Genomic DNA, 22,910 nt, shown 5'->3' with positions numbered 1-22,910 from the left:
TGTTTTTTTTTTCATTAAAATATAATAGAACCTCTAATAAATTCTTAAATATACTAGTTTCTGTGATGTCTAACAATTGAATAGTTTAAACTTGAAAGAACTAAAATTTTGCTAATCACCATCTGCTTTGTTACATAAGGAAATATATACGTATATACATAAGAGTGAGCTTCCTTCTCCACAACCATGATTCCAAAACAAATAATACTAGCTCACAAAGGACCATGCAGAATGGGACTGAATGCTCAACAACCAGCTGGTTGAAATCACATTGCAGTCCTCTGATTCTAAAAGTTTTTCTAATGCCTTACAAAAACAAACTGATTAGTTGGTTCCCTGGTGAGGCCAAATTTTGTCATAAATTTTAGAAAAGTAACATTACTAAATTTGCAGGTTAGATTTTTTTCTGTGACCTAGTTTTTTCCCTCTATGATCTCTAAACTTTAATATTTGCTGTCAGATAATATGTAACAGACATTTTCTTGTGTGCTAAACAAAACGTTTACAAACTCCCTGCTAATACCAAATAGGTTTAATAAGCATATACTGTTAGTCCTTAGTGGAATGTGAATATTTTTCTTTAACTCAAAATACTATTCACACATCAAGCTGCCAGTGAGTGCAATCTTAAAACACTCATTTTAGTAATATGATTCAAGGGAAATAACAAGTCCCTCCCCCCCAAAAAACAAGAATAAGCAAAATACCTAAAAAATTTTGAACCTATTTTAAGAAATGAAAAATGGTAGTTTTCTGAATCTCAACTGAATTTCAGTTATTTTCGCAGTCATGATATTAACAAGCTTGTTAAAATGTAGGAATAGCATAAACATTTGGCATAGTCACTAGAATTCTTTCACTTCATCAACATTTATTGAAAAATGATCACAATGCTTTCATTTTCACTTAGTTTGAGATCATCTAACTTTCTCTGACTACTGAAATGGTAAATACAGGTGTTCAAATTTTATATAAAGGTTTACTATTTTGTCAAAGATTTTAACTAGATTTTTCTAAAAACACCAACATCCCCAAATGAAATGACATGGTATCACTATGTCACTAGACTGAGGACAACATAAATCCACAGCAGCTCAAGGACACAAAGTCATAATAATTCTTATACATAAGGACCTTTTAAAAGCAAATTTAAATGATCTCAAAAACCGTCTCCATGCACTTTAATCCCAGTACTTGGGAGGCAGAAGTAGGAGGGTCACTGAATTTGAGGCCAGTCTGGATCTGGTCAGCCTGGACTCAGAAAACCAAACTCAGTCTCCAAATTAAGTATAGATCAAAGTACACGTCATGGTGGCTTTGAGATTCTCTTCGGAGTCCAAGAATAACTATTTTGTGCATTTTAAAACAAATTATACAGAAACTGCTTAGGATTTTTTCTCCAAATTTTCCTAGGCAAATAAATGCTTTTGCTACAGCAACCAATTGGAGGGTTATTTATAATCATATACCTTGTTAACCAGTACTCTGAGCACCGCCAGAGCACACGAGACTGTAGGGTTCTGTCTCTATCAGAGAGCTCTGAGGAAGGGCAGCAGATGTTTCCTGGGGTTTGGGAACCCCCTCCTTACCCTAGTCTTCCCAATGAGGAAGTAGTGTTTGTTGAGTGGCACATGCTCTGACTGGCTCTCGTAACTGTACAACTCCTAGGGCAGTGCTATTCATGTCATCCAGGTCTAAAGATCATGGGGTACAGTCCTAAACCTACCCCAGATTGGGCACAAGTACATAAACTGGCAGGCACATAGGTCTTTTGATAAAAGTAATGAGTTTGGAAGCAGGGGAAAGCTAAAGGGAAGTAAAACTACAGAATTAAAAAAAAAGTATAGAAATAGGGCAGTAAGAGATTAAGGAAAGGGCCTATACTTTTATATTAGAGTATAGATTTTAATTGGGTAGGAACAAAAATTTTATTTGTGACCACACTTAAGCAGTACACTTTCATCTTTAATCTAGTAAGCATCCCAGATAATGAAATTTAGAAATAGCTTGAGTTTGTCAGCATCTGTAAATAGGAAGAGCTTAAAAAATTATAACACTTCAAATAGAATTTTAAATAATGTGCCCTCATGTCACAATTAAATCCCCAAAAGTACTGTTAAGAGATGACAGTCAGAAACAGGTTTTGTGTGTATATTTCCACAGTTGAAGAAACTGCACCTACAAAAAATATTAAGAGACCAAAACCTAAATGTCTTCATAAACCTTTGACCATACATTTCTATTTTTGTGCTCTCATTTACTTGAAGTTTTGTTCTAATTTGCCAACACTTGTTTTCTGTTTAGGCATGCCTACATTTAAAAAACACGATTATCAGTTTTGATATCTAAGATAAAACTACTAGACCCCACAACAAGTTTTATTATTAAAACCCTTAGTATAAAAGATTTCTAGGATCCTTGTAAGATCCTTGTAATGGAAAGCCTACTATTTTGCAGGCTTATTTATATATTTATTTTTATATATTAATGGTCAGATGTTGAATCTGCTAAAGAAAAATATAGTATGATATAGATTCCCAAAGTTGAAATAAGGCTAATAAAAATAAAAAATTGTTACTTACACAAAATAGCCTGAAAAATTAAAAAGAATGGTGAATCCTAGTTCCTAAAGGGAAGAGAAAAACTGCATTATAAGTAAGTTCAAACGGAAGTTTTAGAATTTTTGTCCTGTGCCCCATGCTGTTTATTAATTACCATGTTTTAAAAACAACAGTTATGTTACAAAGAGGATTTATCATACGCATTTCTTCGTTCAGGTCAGCTTGGTTTTCTTCTTGGCAGGTCCTTTATGCCCTTTGGCCTTTCTTCTTAAATTCCGCCTGTCTACTACCGGCACTTCCACTTCTATCTCCTCGGAGCTGCTATCCACAGCTTTCTCTGTTGATTGTGTGAACTGATCCAGTTGCTCAGAAGAAGCTTCAGACTGCTCCTCTGACTGGTTCTTCTGTCCTGCACTCTGGGAAAATGGCACATCTTCAAGTTCTACCTCTATCAGAGAACTCTGAGAAAGAGCAGCAGAGGTTTCCTGGGATTCAGGCACTCCCTCCTCACCCTGGTCTTCCAATGAGGAAGTAGTATGGGGTGATATATTCTCAGAGACTGGTTCTTCAGGAAATTCTGCTACTACAGAGTTTGGGACAACACTTTCAGATCTTTCTTCACGTGAGATAGTGACAACATTGTCCGAGCTACCCAATTGTGCTTTCTTTCTTGAAACCAGGGACAGCTTTTCTTCACTGTGTTCTTTGTCATCAGATGGGCCTTGGTCTGTTAACATTTCTGATTCAGCTATATGTGAGGTCTGAAAAGTAAAAAAAGCCAACAGATAGTCTTTAGCAATACATTTACAAAAATGAATGATTCTCAGACAATATACAATGAACTAATGAATTCAGTATGATTTTATTTTAGTTAAATCATGTACATACTCTGAATGCAACCTGATTTCTTCAACTGTCTTAGGTTAATCTTAATACACTAAACGCTTACTGTATAAATATAAGTAGTTATTTTTTCTCAGAGTACCTGAGACAATTTAGAAGTCTTCAAAACCATTAGTAACCTCTACATTTTTAGTTTCCCTGGTGTTACTAGAGCCAGAACCAGGATCCCTTAGGACATGACAGTGTGCAACCTTACACTAAAATTGACTCCTTTCATTAGAAACGGGTAAGAGCAATGGCAGTTCTTTTCAGGTTTAGCTGTGACACTAATAATACTAAACATAATACTATGCAACAGTCTTGTACCTGTTAATTGGAATAATCAAAAGTAATCAGATTACATTTCTTTTAAATAGTTTACCAGGTAATTCTTCTGTACTAATATAATCTGTCTTTAAATTTAAAATTATAATAATTTAAGATGAATCAACATTACTGTATTGGTCATACACAAACAATGCAAGCAGTGAATGCTCAAATATTTAGCTCATGATGGTTTAGCCACTGTTGTAATGATTTCCCTAAATCTAAAATTTTAATTTTTTTTACCACACACAGATATATGACAGACAGATTTGAGGTCCATTGGTAATGAATTCCATAAGGAAAATATGAATGAAGTTACAGAGATATGAATTAATAGAATAAATATCTAATATTATAATATCACATCTAAAACAAATGTTGATTTCCTGAAAGACTATATGTAAGTGTAGAAGAAAATATATTATGCTCTCCCTAGTGGCATCAATATTGGCAAACTATTTTTTTTTATTTTGGTTTTTTGAGGTAGGGTTTCACTCTAGCCCAGGCTGACCTGGAATTCACTATGTAGTCTCAGGGTGGCCTAAAACTCACGGCGATCCTCCTACCTCTGCCTCCCAAGTGCTGGTATTAAAGGTGTGCGCCACCACGCCCGGCTCCAAACTATTTTTTTAAATGTGGTAATTTCTGCCTTACCTTATCTAGTGCAACAGTCTCGGGGAGTTTTGAAGACTCTGCTGCTAGTGGAACAAGACTGGTAGCATCATCACTGGAGCTTAAAGACTGCACTTTTAATTCTTCTTCCAACCCTTCACTTGTGGAGTCCTCTTCTTCGGTAGTAAGTGAGGTCTTAAGAACATTATCTAACACCTCACCATTCATAGGCTCTAATTCAGAGTCCTACATCAAGAGGGAAAAGTCTGGATATTAGTACAAACATACCTACTAGTTGTACCATATGGATCCCTCCTCAGTCCCCACCTGTCAAAATTCAAAATGGATTTCGAACATTATAGTGTATGGGTTAAAGAATAGATTACTAGCCAGGTGTGGTGGCACACGCCTTTAATCCCAGCACTTAGGAGGCAGAAGTCAGAGGATCACCCTGAGTTCAAGGCCACCCTTAGACTACATCGTGAATTCTAGGTCAGCATGGACTAGAGTGAGACCCTACACCAAAACAACAACAAATAGGTAGGTTACTAGAGGAAAAAGGACCAAGGTGACAGCAGTAAAGAATCCAGGGGGAACCCATACTCCTATTGTTTTTGTGGTGATGAGGCAGGACCAGTATGTCATAAGGGTGCATACTATGAGCCTAAGATTCATTGAAAAAAGACTGCTCCTTGAGCTGAAGAGATGGCTTAGTAGTTAAGGTGCTTGCCTGCAAAGCCTAAGGACCCAGGTTTGATTCCCCAGTATTCATGTCAGCCTGATATACAAGGTGGCTCATGCATCTAGAGTTTATTTGTAGTGCCCCTCCCCCACTCTCAAATAAATAGAAAGTATAAAAAATTATTTAAAAAAAGATACTGCTCTTCATTACTATTGCCTCTTAAAGGAAATCATGGAATGAAGAATGAACCTTTTCAGTTAAAAAGCACCAGACAGGGGCTGGAGAGATGGCTTGGCAGTTAAGGTGTTTGCTTGCAAAGCCAAAGGACCTTGGTTTGATTTCCCAGTACCCACATAAGCCAGATACACAAGGTGGCATGTGTGTCTGGAGTTCCTTTGCAGTGGCTGGAGGCCCTGGTGTGGCCATTCTCTCCTCCCCCCCCCCCCCTGCCGCTTTCCCTCTCATGCTCTCTCAAATAAATTAAAAAAAAAAAGCACCAGACAAGCATGGCGGCACATGCCTTTAATCCCAGCACTCGGGAGACAGACATAGGAGGCTTGCTATGAGTTCAAGGCCAGCCTGGGACTACAGGACGAGTTCTAGGTCAGCCTGGGCTAGAATGAGACCCTACCTCAAGAAAACTTTTAAATTGCCTTCCCGCAGAGAAAAAGCACAATCAGGAAGCAAGGCTGTTCCTTCTTGTAAGTGAAGGAGGATAGGAGAAAACTAGTTTCTTTTAGGCAGCTTTTTAAAAATTTTTACTTTTTTCATATTGCTCCTCTCCCCCGCCCCTCTGCCCCCTGCCCATGAGGTAGGGTTTCTAGACCAGGCTGACCTGGAATTCACTATGGAGTCTCAGAGTGACTTCAAATTCATAGCAATCCTCCTATCTCTGCCACACACTCCACATAACACAAATTAAGTGCTTTCACTTCCACAATTTTCTACAATAAATATAACTTTAAATACAGTTTAATGAAGTACAGAGAGCTGGAGCTAAGTTGAATGATTTTTTTTAAAAAATGGTAATACCAGTTAAGGCCCTTGCTTACAAAGTCAAAGGACCCAGGTTCAGTTCCCCAGGATGCACATAAGCCAGATGTACAAGGTGGCATATACCTCTGGAGTTTATTTTCAGTGGCTGTTGGCCCTGGTGCATCCATGTTCATGTTCATTCTCTCTGCTTGCAAATAAATACATGAAAGTGGTGGTGCATGCCTTTCTTTAATACCAGCACTTGGGAGGCAGAGATAGGAGGATTGCCATGCATTCAAGGCCACCCTGAGACTACATAATGAGTTCCACGCCAGCCTGGAAGTGCTGGGATTAAAGGCATGCACCACCACACCAGGATGGCTGGTAAAAGATTTTTTAAGAAACTCAAGTATGTGTGAAAACTTCCACGCATATAGACAACATGACATAATCAAAATCCCCTCCCATCACCTCTGCTTTCCCCCTCCCAAACCCCCTTATTTCCAATTACTCTTCTATTTTGGAAGGTAGCTATCCTCACCACTATACCACTGCTACTCTTCTATTTTGATGGCATGATGTTTTTCCCCATCCTATTACACAGGTCTTATGTAGGAAGTCAGCCACTGTAAGGCCATGAATACCACAGCCGCTCTGTGTCTAGAAGACAGTATTACAGAGCACTCCTCCCCTTGGGTTTGCTGATTCTGATTCTTTTTGTTTTGTTTTGTTCCAAGGTAGGGTTTCACTCTACTCCAGGCTGACCTGGAATTCACTATTTAGTCTCAGGGTGACCTTGAACTCACTGCGATCCTCCTACCTCTGCCTCCCGGGTGCTGGGATTAAAGGCATGTGGTGCACCACCACACTCAGCTTTGATTCCAATTCTTATAATAAGAGCACAGATGCAGTGAGGACATGTTGGACCTGAAGGCATTCTAACTGGTTCAGTGAGGCTACATCATTTGTGTACTTCATACATGTGATAAACTGCACTTTATCAATGTTTGTTTTTGTATGTGTTGTACATGCACATGTGTGCACAGATACACACACCTCATACACATGTTTTACAAGGGCCAGAGGAAAGTATCAGATATTCTCACCTATAGCTGTTCTACTTGTCTCCTAAAAATAGAAGCTGGCACTTTTGACCAGCAAGCCCCGGTGATTCCCCTTCTCTAGTCTTCACGCCCCACAAAATTACAATACAGGCATGTGTGGCCCTGCTCAGCTATTTATGTGGGTGAAGGGGAATCAAACTCAGGGCAAACCCTCCCAAGCTCTCAGGCTTCTGGCAAGTGCCCTTACCTGCTGAGGCATCTCTCCAGCCCCAAGTCTGTATTTTAAATGTACTGAGGGCTCTTCACTTTTTACACTTACTAGTCAAGTGCTTGCTAGTGAGTAACATCCCAACCACAATATACTTTTTTAAAAACACTAACCACAATTGTTTAAAATATATTTTTCTGGGCTGGAGAGATGGCTTAGTGGTTAAGCGCTTGCCTGTGAAGCCTAAGGACCCCGGTTCGAGGCTCAGTTCCCCAGGTCCCACGTTAGCCAGATGCACAAGGGGGCGCACGCGTCTGGAGTTCGTTTGCAGAGGCTGGAAGCCCTGGCGCGCCCATTCTCTCTCTCTTCCTCTATCTGTCTTTCTCTCTATGTCTGTCGCTGTCAAATAAATAAATAAAAAATGAACAACAAAAAAAATTAAAATATATTTTTCTAACAACATATGACAAAGCGTAATTTGGGTTTACTTCCGTTCACTTTACTTAATGAATGACCTCATACTTTGTCACCATCTTGCTTCTCCAGGTGTGGCTGTGTTTCTGGTGCTGGCTGGACATCTTTATCAAAGCTTTCACCCTCAAATTCTATCACTCTCTGCTCAGGTTCCTCTGCCAGGAATTCTTCTGAGCTCTCTGATGTGCGCACAGTGGACTCCAATCTAGAAAACAAATGAAAATCATTATTACTCGTTCTATACAGAATCTGTGGGTGAAGAAATGGCTTGGTAGTTAAGGCACTTGCCTGCAAAGCCTAAGGGCCCGGATTCAACTCCTCAGTACCCACATGAAACCAGATGCATGAGGTGGTGCATGTATCTGGAGTTCATTTGGAGTGGCTAGAGACCCTGGTGTGCCCATTCTCTCTATGTATCTGCCTCTTTCTCTCAAATAAAAAATTTTTAAAGGAATCTATATAAATGGGCTGGTGATATGGCTGAATGGGTAAAGGCTTTTTCTTGAAAAGCCTGAAGGCCTGGGTTCAATTACTCACTACCCACATAAAGCCAGATGCACAAACTGATGCATGCTTCTGGAGTTTGCAGTAGGCGGCGGCCCTGGTGCACCCATACACACACACATACTCTCTTTATATATCAAATAATAAAATATATTTTTTTTAAAAAAAAAAATCAATAAAATTTCACAACCCCCCCCCCTTTGGCAATAATAGAGATTGAGCCCAGGTCCTCTTGAATAGTAGGCAATCCTTATTTTTCATTCTGAGAAAAGATCCTGCTAAGAAGTTGCCCATACTAGCTTGGAATTCACTTGCAATGCCCTTAACCTAGCCTTCCGTTCTTTTTTCTATTTATTTCTTTGCAGATTATACTTTTTTTTTGGGGGGGGGGGTCATGGTAGGGTCTCGCTCTAGCCCAGGTTGACCAAGAATTCACTATGTAGTTTCAGGGTGGCCTTGAACTCACAGTGATCTGCCTCCCAAGTGCTGGGATTAAAGGCATACAGCACCATGCCCAGTTTATACTTTTTTTTTTTTTTTTGAGAGAGAGGGGCAGATAGAGAAAAAATGGTCACTCCAAGACCTGTAGCCACTGCAAATGATCTCCAGATGCATGTGCCACCTTGTGCATCTGGCTTCTCATGAGTACTGGGGAGTCTAACCTTGGTTATTAGCCTTTGCAGGCAAGTGCCTTAACTAATGGGTCATCTTTCCAGCCCTAGGTTCCAGTTCAGATGGAGCTCCTAATTACTCAGAGGCCCAGGGCAACTACGTTCTTCTCTGGGACATTACTGCTACTGCTCTTCTCTGAAGGGAAAGGGATTAAAGGAGGTGCTTTTGAAGGTCTCCTCTGGTACTGATAGTCAGTCAGACCCAGGGCAGGCCAAGGCACAAACAGAAAACTAGGAGGCTGGAAAGATCACTGAAGGCCCCTTATCCCACCTCAATCTTTTCAAAGAGATGCAGAAACCCCTGACATTTATAGAAAAATGGGTCCTTTAAAAAGAAAAAAAAAAAACTTTTTGGTCCATGTGTGGCAGCATGTGGTGTGTGTATATGTGATGTATATGCACATGTGAGAAGATGCATACAGAAATTCTCACTAAACCTAGGGCTCACCACTTATTCGTGAGAGTAGTAGCTGACCAGTAGGTCCTAGGGCCCCCCCTGCCTCTGTCCCCCCTCAGGATTGCGGTCATGGGCACAAACAGCAATGCCCAGCTTTCACACAAGTAATCAAACCCAGGATCTCATGCTTTTGTAGCAAGTGCTCTTACCTGCTAAACATTTCCCTAGTCCCTTGTTTTGTTTTTTGTTTTATTTTGTTTTTCTTTTTTGAGGGAGGGTCTTGCTCTAGCCCAGGCTGACCTGGAATTCACTATGAAGTCTCAAGCTGGCTTCAAACTCACAGCGATCCTCCTACCTCTGCTGGGATTAAAGGTGTGTACCACCATGCCTGGCAGATTAAAAAAAAAAAAATAGAACAATAAACACCTTTATTACATGGGCTAAGAATGATCTGTTTGCCTTTCCGGGCTTTGAGTTTCCTCAGACAGAATTCCAGGCCCTTGCTCTCTAGCACGTAGCTATGTACTCTGCCACACTGGCCAGGTCTCCATGTAGTGCAGGCGAGAAGCTTGCCCTGCTTTCACTGCTCCTCCAGAAGACTGCTAATTTTGGCATTCTTTTTCCTTTCATCGTATTATTTTTTAGTTTTCTCTTATCTTTTATTTTTGGTTTTTCAAGGTAGTATCTGCTTCTAGCCCAGGCTGACCTGGAATTCACTATATAGTCTCAGGATGGCCTTGGACTCATGGCAATCCTCCTACCTCTGCCTCCTAAATGCTGGGATTAAAGGCCTGTGCCACCATGCCTGGCTACAATGGCTTAGTTTTAATTCCAAAATTCTTTTCCAATATATTCCTAACTTTGTTGTTTGTTTTTGAGGCAGGGCCTCGCTCTGGCCCAGGGTGATCTGGAAGTCACAATGATCCTCCTACCTCTGCCTCCTGAATGCTGGGATTAGAGGTCTGTACCACTATGCTTGATTTATGTTACTTGTTTTGTTTTGTTCTTCAAGGTAGGGTCTTGCTCTAGCCCAGGCTAACCTGGAATTGACTATGTAGTCTGGCTTTGAACTCACAGTGATCCTCCTACCTCAGTCCCAAGTGCTGGAATTAAAGGCATGTGCCACCACACTCAGTCATTCCTTTTTTTTTTTTTTTTTTTGTTTTTTTGAGGTAGGGTCTCACTCTAGTCCAGGCTGACCTGGAACTCACTATGTATTCTCAGGGTGTTCTCGAACTCACGGCAATCCTCCTACCTCTGCTTCCCAAGTACTGGGATTAAAGGTGTGCACCACCACGGCCGGCTTCTAACTTTTTTTTAAATGAGCGAGAAAGAGAGAGAGAGAGAGAATTGGCTCACAAGGGCCTCTAGCTACGGCAAGTGAACTCCAGATGCATGCACCACCTTGTGCACATGTATGACCTTGTGCATCTGACTTAGGTGAGTTCAGGGGAGTCAAATCTGCGTCCATAGGCTTCACAGGCAAACACACCTTAAATGCTCAGCCATCTCTCCAGCCCCATTCCTAATTTTTGATTCATTTTTTTCATAGCTCTGTTTTGGGCCCCAAATTCTTCTGGGTGACATCTTTCCAATTACCTTTTCTAAATATATATATTATTTATTTGAGAGAAAGAGGGGGGAGAGAGAATAGGCACACCAGGGCCACCTGCCACTGCAAACGAAGTCCAGATGCATGTGCCCCCTTGTGCATCTGGCTTATGTGGGTCCTGGAGAGTCAAGCCAGGATCCTTTGGCTTTGCAGGTAAACACCTTAACTGCTAAGCCATCTCTCCAGCCCCCTCGAATTAACTTTTGAACTTATGACTACTCTGAAGTTTTGATCAAGAATGTGTCACATCTAGAACACACATAAACTATACACTCTGAATAACATGCATCGCCTCTCAAGGCCTAATGTGACCAGACGCCTATATTACTATTTCCTGGAAGACACATGCTGTCAGTCATCTTAACATTAGTTGCCAAAAAACATCCCTGAGTTCATGTGATTCCATTAATCTAGATCTGCACTAATACAGTAATCACAAAATATGTATCACTACTCCGTCCCTCCCCCTCCCTCCCTCTTTCTACATACACACACACACACACACACACGCACACACACACACACATATATGTGGGGTTTTTTTGTTGTTTTTTTTTAAGGTAGGGTCTCACTCTAGTCCAGTCTGACCTGGAATTCACTGTGCAGTCTCAGGGTGACTTTGAACTCACAGCAATCCTCTACCTCTGCCTCCTGAGTGCTGGGATTAAAGGCGTGTGCCACCACACCTGGCACTACTTTATATTTTAATGAATTGAAATAAATAAAAACTTTACGCCCTCAGGGCCTACACTATAGCTACTGAGAGGACATACAGATAACACCTCTGTCATCACAGGAAGTTTTGTTGGACATGCACATCAGGAGTCAGCAACTTGTCCTTTAGGCTCTGATAGCCATATGGCCTCTATTCCAACTTCTCAGCTCTGTCATATGCTAAAGCAGCCATAATAAAAATACATAAACTTAATGAATATGGATACCTTCAGAAAAAAAATTTAAATATACTTTATTTATTTATTTGAGAGAAAGAGGCAGAGAGAGAGAATGGATGCACCAGGGTCTCCAAACATTACAAATGAACTCCAGACACAACAGCCCCTTCTGCATCTTGCTTACTTGGGTCCTAGAGAATCAAACAGGGATCCTTTAGTTTTGCAGGCAAATGTCTTAAGTGCTAAGCCATCTCTCAGCCCCCAAAATTTTGATTTACAAAAACAGGTGGGAAATATAGCTTAGTGATAAGAGTACTTGCCTGGCATGTACAAGGCCCTGGATTCAATCCCAGCACCACCAGGGGGGGGGGGGAATCAAACCCAAAGAGGCAGCCCAAATTTAAACTGTAGACCATAGTGGGTGGAGCCTTAAACTGGAATGCTCTCTCTCTCAACTCTGTTGCAGTTACCTTCTCATTGCTGAGACAAAAACACATGACCAGAGGCAGCTTACAGGAGGAAAGGGTTTATTTCAGGCTTACAGTTCCACAGAGAAGTTTCCTCATGCTGGAGAACATGTGGCAGAACAGATAACCAGCTCACAAGTTCTTATGTAGCAGAGTGAATGTAGCTAGTGAACACCCACTAGGACTGCACTAATAAACCTCAAGGTCTACCCATAACCTCCTCCACTACAGCTTAACTGCCCAAAGGCTCCACCAGCTGAGAATTATTGATTGAAAGGCTTAATCACAAACACATGAGACTACTGGGAACATTTTTACATTCAAACTGCCACATCAACTTAAGAGAGTACTACTTATCTCTGAAGCCATGGCCCCAAATGCCAAATTTTCATTCACTTAGACAACACATAATCCCTTTGTTGTGGTTTCACTTCAACTCTTGGTACCCAGCTGGTGATGGTTTTTGGGAAGGTTTTAGAACCTTTAGGAGATGGAGTGTCGCTGGAAGAAGTGGGTAGCTGGGGATGGACCTTCAGGTTTTATAACCAGCTGCATTTTGACTGTAGATACCAACGTAACCAGCCATCTCATACTCCCACTGCTTTGCTTAAATCCACCACAATGACCTGTAAATCTTGGAACTAAAAGCTAAAACAAACCATTCCTTCCTTAAGCTTCTTCTTGCCAGGTATTTGATCACAGTAATGAGAGGATTAACTAATAGTTTCTTTCACTGCCATCCACAACATCCTCCACTCCTACCATTATTCTACCATAATCCATCCTGCAGTCCTCTTTAACCCTATCAGGTTGTCTTTACCACTAAAGTAGTCAATTCCTCTAGGGCAAAGGTGGTATTTTGTTCTTCATAATATCTGAGGAAGAATTTAAGTTTGTTTTACAGTTCTGTTATGAAAAGCAAATAAAATGCTATAATAATCTTAGTATAGTCAATTAAAAATGCAGTTATATTCCTTTCTAATAGGTATTATATTCAGCTGGGTGTGGTGGAACATGCCCTTAATCCCAGCACTTTCAAGGCAGAGGTAGGTGCATTACCATGAGTTCAAGCCACCCTGAGACTATATAGTGAATTCTATTTGCCTTTAACATTACATTTTATTAAAATGATCATCTACACATTTAATTACCTCAGTGTAAACTTGTTTACATAATGAAATTAGCACAGATAGAGAATTTTCTGAGTAAAGTAATTTGATATCCAAAATGGTAAAGCTATGAATTAGCAAAATGGTTGACTCCAGAGGTGTTAGCAAATCAACTGGCAAAAGTCTTAATTTATTATAAAACTTTAAGTTTTGTTTTCTGTAAGATTCAAAGGAAGGCAGAATATAAAGATTTTATTCTTTTGCTTTTGTTTGTGAGACTTACCATACAGTTCAAGATTACCTTGAACTCTGAGCAATCTTCCTGTTTCAAACTCCCAAGTGCTGAGATACAGGGATGTTTGGTTTGAGAATAAAATCTTTACCCAAGTCCTGTCAGTTCAGTTGACTACTATGTTTCTAGACCAAATGATTATGTATTTATAACTAGGTTTAAATTGTATCCAATAACCCAGTAAAACAGATGTCATAAAATAGAATTGAGAGGTCTTAAAAACTGAGCCAGGCATGGTGACACATAATCCCAGCACTTGGGAGGCAGAGGTAGGAGGATCGCTGTAAATTAAAGGCCACCCTGAGATTACATAGTAAATTCCAGGTCAGCCTGGGCTAGAGTAAGACCCTGCCTCGAAGAACCAAATAAATAAATAAATAATAAAAAAAAACCTGACTAAACTTCAACATTACTACAAATTATGACAGTTGCTCATATGGGATAATGTAATGGCTAGCATAGACTCATATATTTTAAAGACTTGGTCCCCAGTTGATGGAAGTATGGGAGCTACAGTCTTGCTGGAGGAGGTATGTTGCTAGGGGCAGGCTTAGGGGGTGTTATAGTATAGTTCCTTTGCCAGTAGTGGCTCAGCTCACTCTTGCTGCTTCTGCCAGCTGTTGTCACAAGATGTGATGCCAGCCTCTGCTACCCCTTCTTTGCCTAGATGCAAATTCCCCTTAAAATGGTAAGCCTGAAATAAGTGCTTTCCTCCCATAAGCTGCTTCTGGTCAAGTGTGTTTGTTTCAGCAACATGAGGCTAACAACTCTCTTGGTGGCAATTACTCCCTCAACACTGTCCAAGTAACACACCTGGAAACCCTCATCAATGATCTTATAGAAGACCCTCATCAATCCCTACACCAACAGCAGTTGTTACATAAACACACAGCCTCCACCTTAAGTACTAATAGCATGAAAGCAAGAACAAACAAAAAAAATGGGAGTAAAATAATCCTTTACTTGTTTATTGAAGCTGTAGGTGAAGTCTGGGCAGTGGTTTCATCTTCACCTTGAGAACTACTAAATTCAGAATCCTGAAACCGCTTTCCAATCTTTGGTCTCTTTAAATGACTGCCCCGAGGACGAGTGGAAACAGATGTCTTTTCAGAACCTGAGGGAAAATATTAAAACTGTATTTAATTATGTATTCAAAGGATTACCTACGAAAATATGCAGAAATGGGGCTGGAGAGATGGCTTAGCAGTTAAGGCATTTGCCTGCAAAGCCAAAGGATCCCAGTTTGACTCTCAAGGACCCACATAAGCCAGATGCACAAGGTGGCACACACATCTGGAGTTCATTTGCAGTGGCTGGTGTGCCCACTCTCTCTCTCCCTCTCTCTGCCTCTTTTTCTTTTCTCTCAAATAAATAAAAGTAAAGTTTTAAGAAAATACACAGAAATGTAGGGGCTATACTAGTTTACAAATAGCCCCATCAACATAAAGTTGTCTCTTCACATCAACCTAAGAAAACAGCCAATGTCATAGTTTTGATTATAAAACAACTGCCAATATTCACTCCTCACATTTCCATGTTATCCTCAGCTTTGAAAAAAAAATTTTTTTTCCATTTTTTTTTTTTTTTTTTCATTTTCACTCATGTCCTCTCCTAGTGATTTTGGGAAATAATGTCAACATTACATAGCATCCCTACTTCCCAGGTAAGAATGAAGTTAAGACTCAACAGCACTATCAGTGTTCATGCACAGCAACATCGGCCACTGTTGGCATCAGAACCAGATCTAGAACACTTGCTGAGAGAGCAGCGGCATTTCTTACCTTCAGAAGTACTTGCAATGGCATCTTTTAGAGAATCAATCTAAAACAGAGATATAGATTAAAAATTAATGCTTTCAACTATCTCTTTTTTGGATAGATTAACTTCACAGTTCAAAAGAAAAAATATGCTTTTTTTAAATGCTACTTTTTGATAAGAAAGGCATTGTATCCTCCACAGGGACTAACTGGTACATTCCTGACCCCATATTGATTACTGAAGACCTCAATGAGGATGGATCTCCACAGAATGGGGAAGAAGGAGAGGGAACATAAGAATGTAACCAGATGGGAATATAACCACATGCTCATGTATCTTAATAAAATAAATTTAATTACTTTAAAATAAAAAGGTTATGTCATATGGGCTGGAGGGATGGCTTAGCTGTTAAGCGCTTGCCTGTGAAGCTTAAGGACCCTGGTCTGAGGCTCGATTCCCCAGGACCCATGTAAGCCAGATACACAAGGTGGCGCATGCATCTGGAGTTCATTTGCAATGGCTGGAGGCTCTGGCACACCTATTCACTATCTATCTGCCTCTTTCTCTCTCTGTCACTCTCAAATAAATAAATAAAAATAATTTTTTTAAAAGGTTATGTCATAGCTTTGGTTTATTATGGTCTTATGAATTTATGCAAGTATCTAATACGTTATTGGTTTACCCTTTAGTGTCTTGATATTCTTTTCTCAGCCACCTACTCTCCTGACTTTTTTTTTTTTAACCTTCTATCTTCATTTAGGCATCTGTTGTTGATGAACCCAAATATACAATCCAGGCTCTCCAACTTCTATTTTGATTTTTACAAAGCTGCATTTCCAAGTAAGAATCTCCCAATAGATGGGCCATTAAATTTCACATTAAACCAACTTTAAAATATATTTTTTAATTTTTATTTATTTATTTGAGAGCGACAGACACAGAGAGAAAGACAGATAGAGGGGGAGAGAGAGAATGGGCGCGCCAGGGCTTCCAGCCTCTGCAAACGAACTCCAGACGCGTGCGCCCCCTTGTGCATCTGGCTAACGTGGGACCTGGGGAGCCAAGCCTCGAACCAGGGTCCTTAGGCTTCACAGGCAAGCGCTTAACCGCTAAGCCATCTCTCCAGCCCCCTTTTTTTTAAATTTTTTTAAAATTTTTATTTATTTATTTGAGAGCGACAGACACAGAGAGGAAGACAGATAGAGGGAGAGAGAGAGAATAAACCAACTTTAAAATAAACCTTCATCTTTCCCCCAGATTGTTCTTTGTGAACATTAATGGCATAAACATTTCAGTCATTTTGGCCAGAAACCTATGAAGTGGTAATGATTCCTCTCTATCCTCATTCACCCAAGTTACAATGCTTATCAATTTTGAGGCCATTATTATCCTGTAGTGTATTGGTTTATTAACAAATTTCCAATCATAGATCATCTAGTTCTCCCATGCAGGTAAGAACCATACCTTTATATGCCCAAAGCTTGCCACAGTACCTACTCCATCACAAACCACCATCCACTCATCCATCCTCCATATACTTGAAATCCTACAATAAAGTAGGCACACAGACCTCAGAAGATCTGTTGAAACTAGAGTTAACAATAATTACTGCTAGCTCAGAGAGGAATTTAAACATTCCAAGATATGCAAGCATTTGAGGTGACAGATATACCAAGTATCTTGATCTGATCATTATACAATGTATACGTTCAATATACATATTGAAATGTCACATTAATATCATAAATCTACGTAAATATTATGTATGAATTGAACACTTTAAAACTGTATTTACAGAATGTAAAGAAGTAGCTGTGACAGATGTATAATAAAAATACTACCTTAGCCAGGCGCAGTGGCGCACACCTTTAATCCCAGCACTTGGGAGGCAGAGGGAGGAGGATTGCTGTGAGTTCGAGGCCACCCTGAGACTACATAGTAAATTCCAGGTTAGCCTGGGCTAGAGCGAGACCCTACCTTGAAAAACCAAAAAATACTGCCTTAAAGAAGCCTGTAGACCAACTAGAGAAGAAAAAGATGAATAAATAAAGGGTACAAAGAGATATACATGCAATATTTTATGTAGATATATAGGAATAGCAAATTTTAACAGCACCATCATCACTCAAAGAATCATGTAAAAAAATAAAAGTAAAATCAATACAGGTGGTTACACATAAAAAGTGGTAAAAATAAATAGCAAACATGAGCAATAAACATTTTCCTTTAATTAACAAATTAAAGTAGGGCTGGAAAGATGGCTTAGCAGTTAAGGTACTTCCCTACAAAGCCAAAAAACCTAGGTTTGACTCCTCAGGACCCTCATAAGCCAGATGTACAAAAGAGCACACACATCTGGAGTTCATTTGCAGTGACTGAAGACCCTGGCATGTCCATTCTCTCTTTACATGCCTAGTTCTCTAGCTCTTTCTTTCTCTCAAATAAACAAATAAAAATAAAAAGTTAAAGTAGTATGAAAAACACAAATTTCGAAAGAAAAGGAAACTGTAATTTATGCTGTTACTCTTATGATATCATGTCACTATAATATATTCTCATTCAAATGACACCTTTAAAATTATTTGGCTTAGTATTAAAGTAAGTCACTGTCTTCATTACATTTATGAGAAGAGCAGAAATTTTACTTTTCTTGATTTATGATATCTGGCAAATAGTGAATGAGAATGTGTAAATTTGAGGAATTTGCATAGCAACATACAAAGAACAGGGGCTTATTCTAAAGTGCTAAATGTAGAAAAAAATCTAACTACATGTGGTATTTATGCTATTCTTGGTAGGATAAAAAATTTTCACTCATATTTGATCAATTCTTCTGCTAATTAAGACAGGAACAAGCCAGGCGTGGTGGCACAGGCCTTTAATCCCAGCACTTAGGAGGCAGAGGTAGGAGGAATTCAAGGCTACCCTGAGACTACATAGTGAATTCCAGGTCAGCCTGAGCTAGAGTGAGACCCTACCTCAAAAAAAAAAAAAAAAAAAAAAAAGACAGGAACAAACAGCACAAATATTCCCCAAAGTATAATCTCTGAATTATATATGCATTTACATAAATATTTTCAATATTCACTAAAATACAGTCATTCACTGCAAAAAAACACATGCATAATAAACAAAATTATGACCAAACAGCACAAAACGAATTTCTGGAATCCCAACAATGGGGCCATGTTTTAAGTCGTAAGTACCACAAAGCCCCAGTTCTACTCAAGGGTCTGGCAATTCCTGTGTGTTTAGCACTGAGACCTGCCCGACTTGCAAGATGTCTAACATTCGTAAGGTTATGTTCACTTCCTTAAGATTTTATGGCATTTAACCCACAAGTAATTCCTTTTCTACAAACATATATGTAGGAAGATAACTACATATGCACAAAGATTCATGTGTTTTCTCCTGGTTCACTTAAAAGTATGAAGTATCCTATGTTAAGGAAATGTTATTGTTATATATAATGAAATACCATGCTACCACTTGATAATCATATTTTAAAACAGAAACACAAAGGAAAATGCTTACAATATTATGCTAACAGAGAAGATCAATTAGAAGCAGCAGAAAAGGATAAAGAAAAAAAAATAAATGCTTTAACAATGTGTGATATTAAGTATACAGAAGAGGGCAAGTGGCTCAGTGGATAAGGTTTGATCCCCAGAACTCAGATAAAAAGAAAGAAGTCATGGTAGGCTTCTGCATGGTAACAGTGAGATGGAAGGTGGAAACATGATGAGTGTGTGTGTGTGTGTGTGTGTGTGTGTGTGTGCGCACGCACACATGCATATACATAAATAATTAAAAACAATGTTAAGTGTGCATACAAAAATTTTAACAGTGGGTAGTATGTGAGTATAAAGATTATTTTTCAAAGAACATCAAGTCTTTTGTGAGCAACTGATAAAAGATTCAAAGAAAACTAAAGAAGTTAAACTTACTGAATTTCTTGAGTGAACTGTAACATTTAAGATGTAAGTCCAGGACTGGAGAGATGGCTTAGCGGTTAAGCACTTGCCTGTGAAGCCTAAGGATCCCAGTTCGAGGCTCAATTCCCCAGGACCCATGTAAACCAGATACACAAGGGGACGCATGCATCTGGAGGAGTTTGTTTGCAGTGGCTGGAGGCCCTGGTGGGCCCATTCTCCCTCCCTCCCTCCCTCCCTCCCTCCCTCCCTCCCTCCCTCCCTCCCTCTCTCTCTCTCTCTCTGTGTGTGTGTGTGTGTGTGTGTGTGTGTGTGTGTGTGTGTGTGTATGCTTCCTTCTCTCTGTCTGTCGCTCTCAAATAAATAAATAAAAGTAAACAAAAATTATTAAAATATAATTCCAGCTTTGTGGTGCAGGAGGCTAAGACAGGAAATTCACAAGTTCAAGGGCCAACCTGCACTACAGAATGAGTTCAAGAATAACTTACACAACTTAGTGGGCACAAAATATAAAATGAAAAGAGGGCCAAGGACACAGCTTGGGGTTGAACACTTGCCAAGCATGCACAAAGTCCTGGGTTCAAGCCCCAACACCATGAAACCACAACAAAGAAAACGTTTACACAAATGCTGAATCCACCTCAAAGACACAGAAACACACTTCCTACAAGGAACATATATGTACTTACAGTTAGCTGCATCTCAGTAGGGTGACTGTCTTCAATCCCTGGTTCATATTCTGGAACAGCAGCAAGACCATATTCTCCAGACACAGATCTTTTAGCTTCATACTGAGAAACCACTATTTGTAAAAACAAACAAATAAACAAACAAACAAACAAACAAAAACCCGGAACAACATATGAGCTGGCCATGGTGGCTCATGGCTTTAATTGGAGCCCTTGGGAAGCTAAGGTAAGAGGATTGCCCTGAGTTAGAGACCAGCCTGGGCTGCAGAGTAAGTTCTAGATCATATTGAGCGGAGTGGGTTCCTGCCTCAAAACAAAACAAAACAAAACAAAACAAAATATTTCAATTATAAATTACTCAGTATTTGGTTTAAATTTTAGCAATATTTGTAATGATTTACATAAACTCTGAAGAGTAGCCTCAACAGACAGGAAAGTCGAAGGGTAATATGTCTCCTTCACAATCTTACAATGAATCTTTGCAATTATTAAGAGTCATCAGTAGTTATCTTTAATATTTACTGATGTTGGAAAGAGATCAGGGGCTACCTTTGGATCCCAGAAACCTTGTCCATGTTTCTTCCTTAATCTATTTTTTATTCTCTCCACTAAACTATTATGTTTGCCTAATCTAGCGTAGGTCCTTTGATTATTAGTGATGCAAAAGTTAAGACACAACTTAAAAAAATCAAACTTTAGCCCCGCCAAAAAAAACCTGTAACTAGAAAGATTATAATACACCACTGCTCTGAACTTTCAGATACCACAATTATTATATGTTGCTTTTTAAACTATATTGTGTTCTAACCCATACTTTTAAGTGCGTCTCTCTGTAATGCTCTGGTGACTGGTATTCTCTGGAACCAATGTCCAACACCTTCAACTTCCCAAAGGAGTTCATGGTCTCCTGGATATTTTTCAAAGTATTGCTTGGAAGCTGAAAAACACAATTAGAATTTTCTATAAGTCTCAAAAACTAACTGTTTTTGAAAAACAGAACATGGAAGGAAAGCTGCCCAAGTTATTTAATGGCGTTAGCATAACCTCAACACCAAAAACATGATCAAGACAACTTAAGGAAAGCATCATCTTAGTTATAAATATACTTAGTTACAAGTAACTATTACACACACACCACATACCTATGCACACTGCCTAAAGACAATTACATACAATAGTTTTAGTGCATCCCTGCGTTGTGACCTGTCACATGTCTCGAGACCACACACGAAATTTGCCACTGGTAGTATCAAATCAGAACTTAAAAATTAAGTTTTCAGATTTGGTAGTATGTCAGATTTTGGATTCTCTGTTAGGATATAGTCAGTGTGTAAGTGTTTAGTGAGCTGAGGTACTGGCATGAAGAAGGCAAAGATAGCCACTGACTGAAATGTACCATGGAAAAGAAATCAACTACTGTAACCTTTTAGACACTCGTATGTTTTTACAATAGCAGAACATAGAAGTAAGCAATATTAAGAAATTTACACATTGATCTCTGTCCTAGTATAGGGCACAGAATTTCAAAACTCCTTGCTGCTTCCTGAGCAGTAGCTGTGTTAGCATAATCTTTCTTTTTTTTGGGGGGGGGGAGGAGTTGAGGTAGATCTTAACTCTAGCCCAGGCTGACCTGGAATCCACTATGTAGTTTCAGGGTGGCCTTGAACTCACAGTGATACTCCTACCTCTACCTCCTGAGTGCTAGGACTAAAGGAGTGCATCACCACACCTGGCTATTTTTCTTTTCTTTTTTTTCCTTTTTTTTGTGGGGGGGGGGAAGGTTTGAAATAGAGTCTTACTCTGGTCCAGACTGACTGGAATTAACTATGTAGTCTCAGGGTGGCCTTGAACTCAGCAATCCTCCAATCTCTGCTTCCTGAGTGCTGGGATTAAAGGCGTACACCACCACGCCCGGCCTCTTTTTTTCTTTAGTTAGCAAAATCTTTTTTTTTTGTTTTTGTTTTGTTTTTCGAGGTAGGGTCTCACTCTAGCCCAGGCTGACCTGGAATTCACTCTGCATTCTCAGGATGGCCTCAAACTCATGGCGATCCTCCTACCTCTGCCTCCCGAGTGCTGGAATTAAAAGCGTGCGCCACCACGCCCAGCTAGTTAGCAAAATCTTTTATTTCCAAACTGTGGATATGAATGCCAGGAGAATGTTCTGTTCTAATATTTTGTTTTTATCTCAGTTTCTGACACTGAGCTTGAAGTTTTCTGGCTAATTGGAATAATTTTTGTTCTAATGAGCCAACTCTAGGTGGAGCTAGCAGTCAACACAAAGACCAAACCATGATCATAAGCCTGGCACCTCCAGCCTCACACACGCACTATCTGGAGAGGGAACTGAGTTCATGACCGAGTGTGCATGCACAGTAAAGCCTCCCCACATACCCCTAAACTTTGGAATTTCATCAGTTCCCCATTCGACAGACACATCTGAGTGCTTTCAGGTGGCAAATCCCAACTCCACAGGGACAGAAAAGCCTGTGGTCAGTCAATGTCCATGCAGCATTAGGAGGATCACTGTGAGTTTGAGGCCACCCTGACACTACATAGCAAGTTCCAGATCAGCCTGGGCTAGAGTGAGACCCTACATAACAACCAAACAACAAAAAAGTTAATGGTATCAAAATTTCCCCTTGTTACAACTTGGAAAAGTTCAGATTTTGGAATATTCAGACACCCATTTTGGAGGGTTAAATATAGCCTCAAGCATTTACAAGGTTTTCTTTTTTCCTTATTAGTAAAACATCAGGGACTCTTTCGGGCCAAAAGCAGTTTAACATGCAAAATTATACAGT

At 39.7% G+C, this 22,910-nt stretch overlaps 1 protein-coding gene across 3 annotated transcripts in view; it reads right to left on the bottom strand.

Annotated features, from left to right (window-relative positions):
- Positions 1-2,678: 2,678 nt before the first annotated feature.
- Positions 2,679-22,910, bottom strand: part of Fam169a (family with sequence similarity 169 member A) — a 79,453-nt gene continuing 59,221 nt past the window's right edge. For all 3 annotated transcript variants that reach the window (XM_045133618.1, XM_045133617.1, XM_045133619.1), the window contains exons 7-13: positions 20,924-21,046; positions 20,110-20,222; positions 15,512-15,551; positions 14,694-14,844; positions 7,834-7,990; positions 4,425-4,628; positions 2,679-3,322 (exon numbers count right to left, since the gene is read on the bottom strand). In XM_045133618.1, coding sequence (XP_044989553.1) covers positions 2,774-3,322; positions 4,425-4,628; positions 7,834-7,990; positions 14,694-14,844; positions 15,512-15,551; positions 20,110-20,222; positions 20,924-21,046 — 1,337 coding nt within the window. In that variant the 3' untranslated portion in view covers positions 2,679-2,773. The remainder of the gene's footprint in view (positions 3,323-4,424; positions 4,629-7,833; positions 7,991-14,693; positions 14,845-15,511; positions 15,552-20,109; positions 20,223-20,923; positions 21,047-22,910) is intronic.

The sequence above is a fragment of the Jaculus jaculus genome, chromosome 14, assembly GCF_020740685.1.
Source record: "Jaculus jaculus isolate mJacJac1 chromosome 14, mJacJac1.mat.Y.cur, whole genome shotgun sequence".
NCBI lineage: Eukaryota > Metazoa > Chordata > Mammalia > Rodentia > Dipodidae > Jaculus > Jaculus jaculus.
The sequence above is the reverse complement of the archived record's forward strand: the minus strand, read 5'-3'. Positions and strand labels throughout refer to the sequence as shown.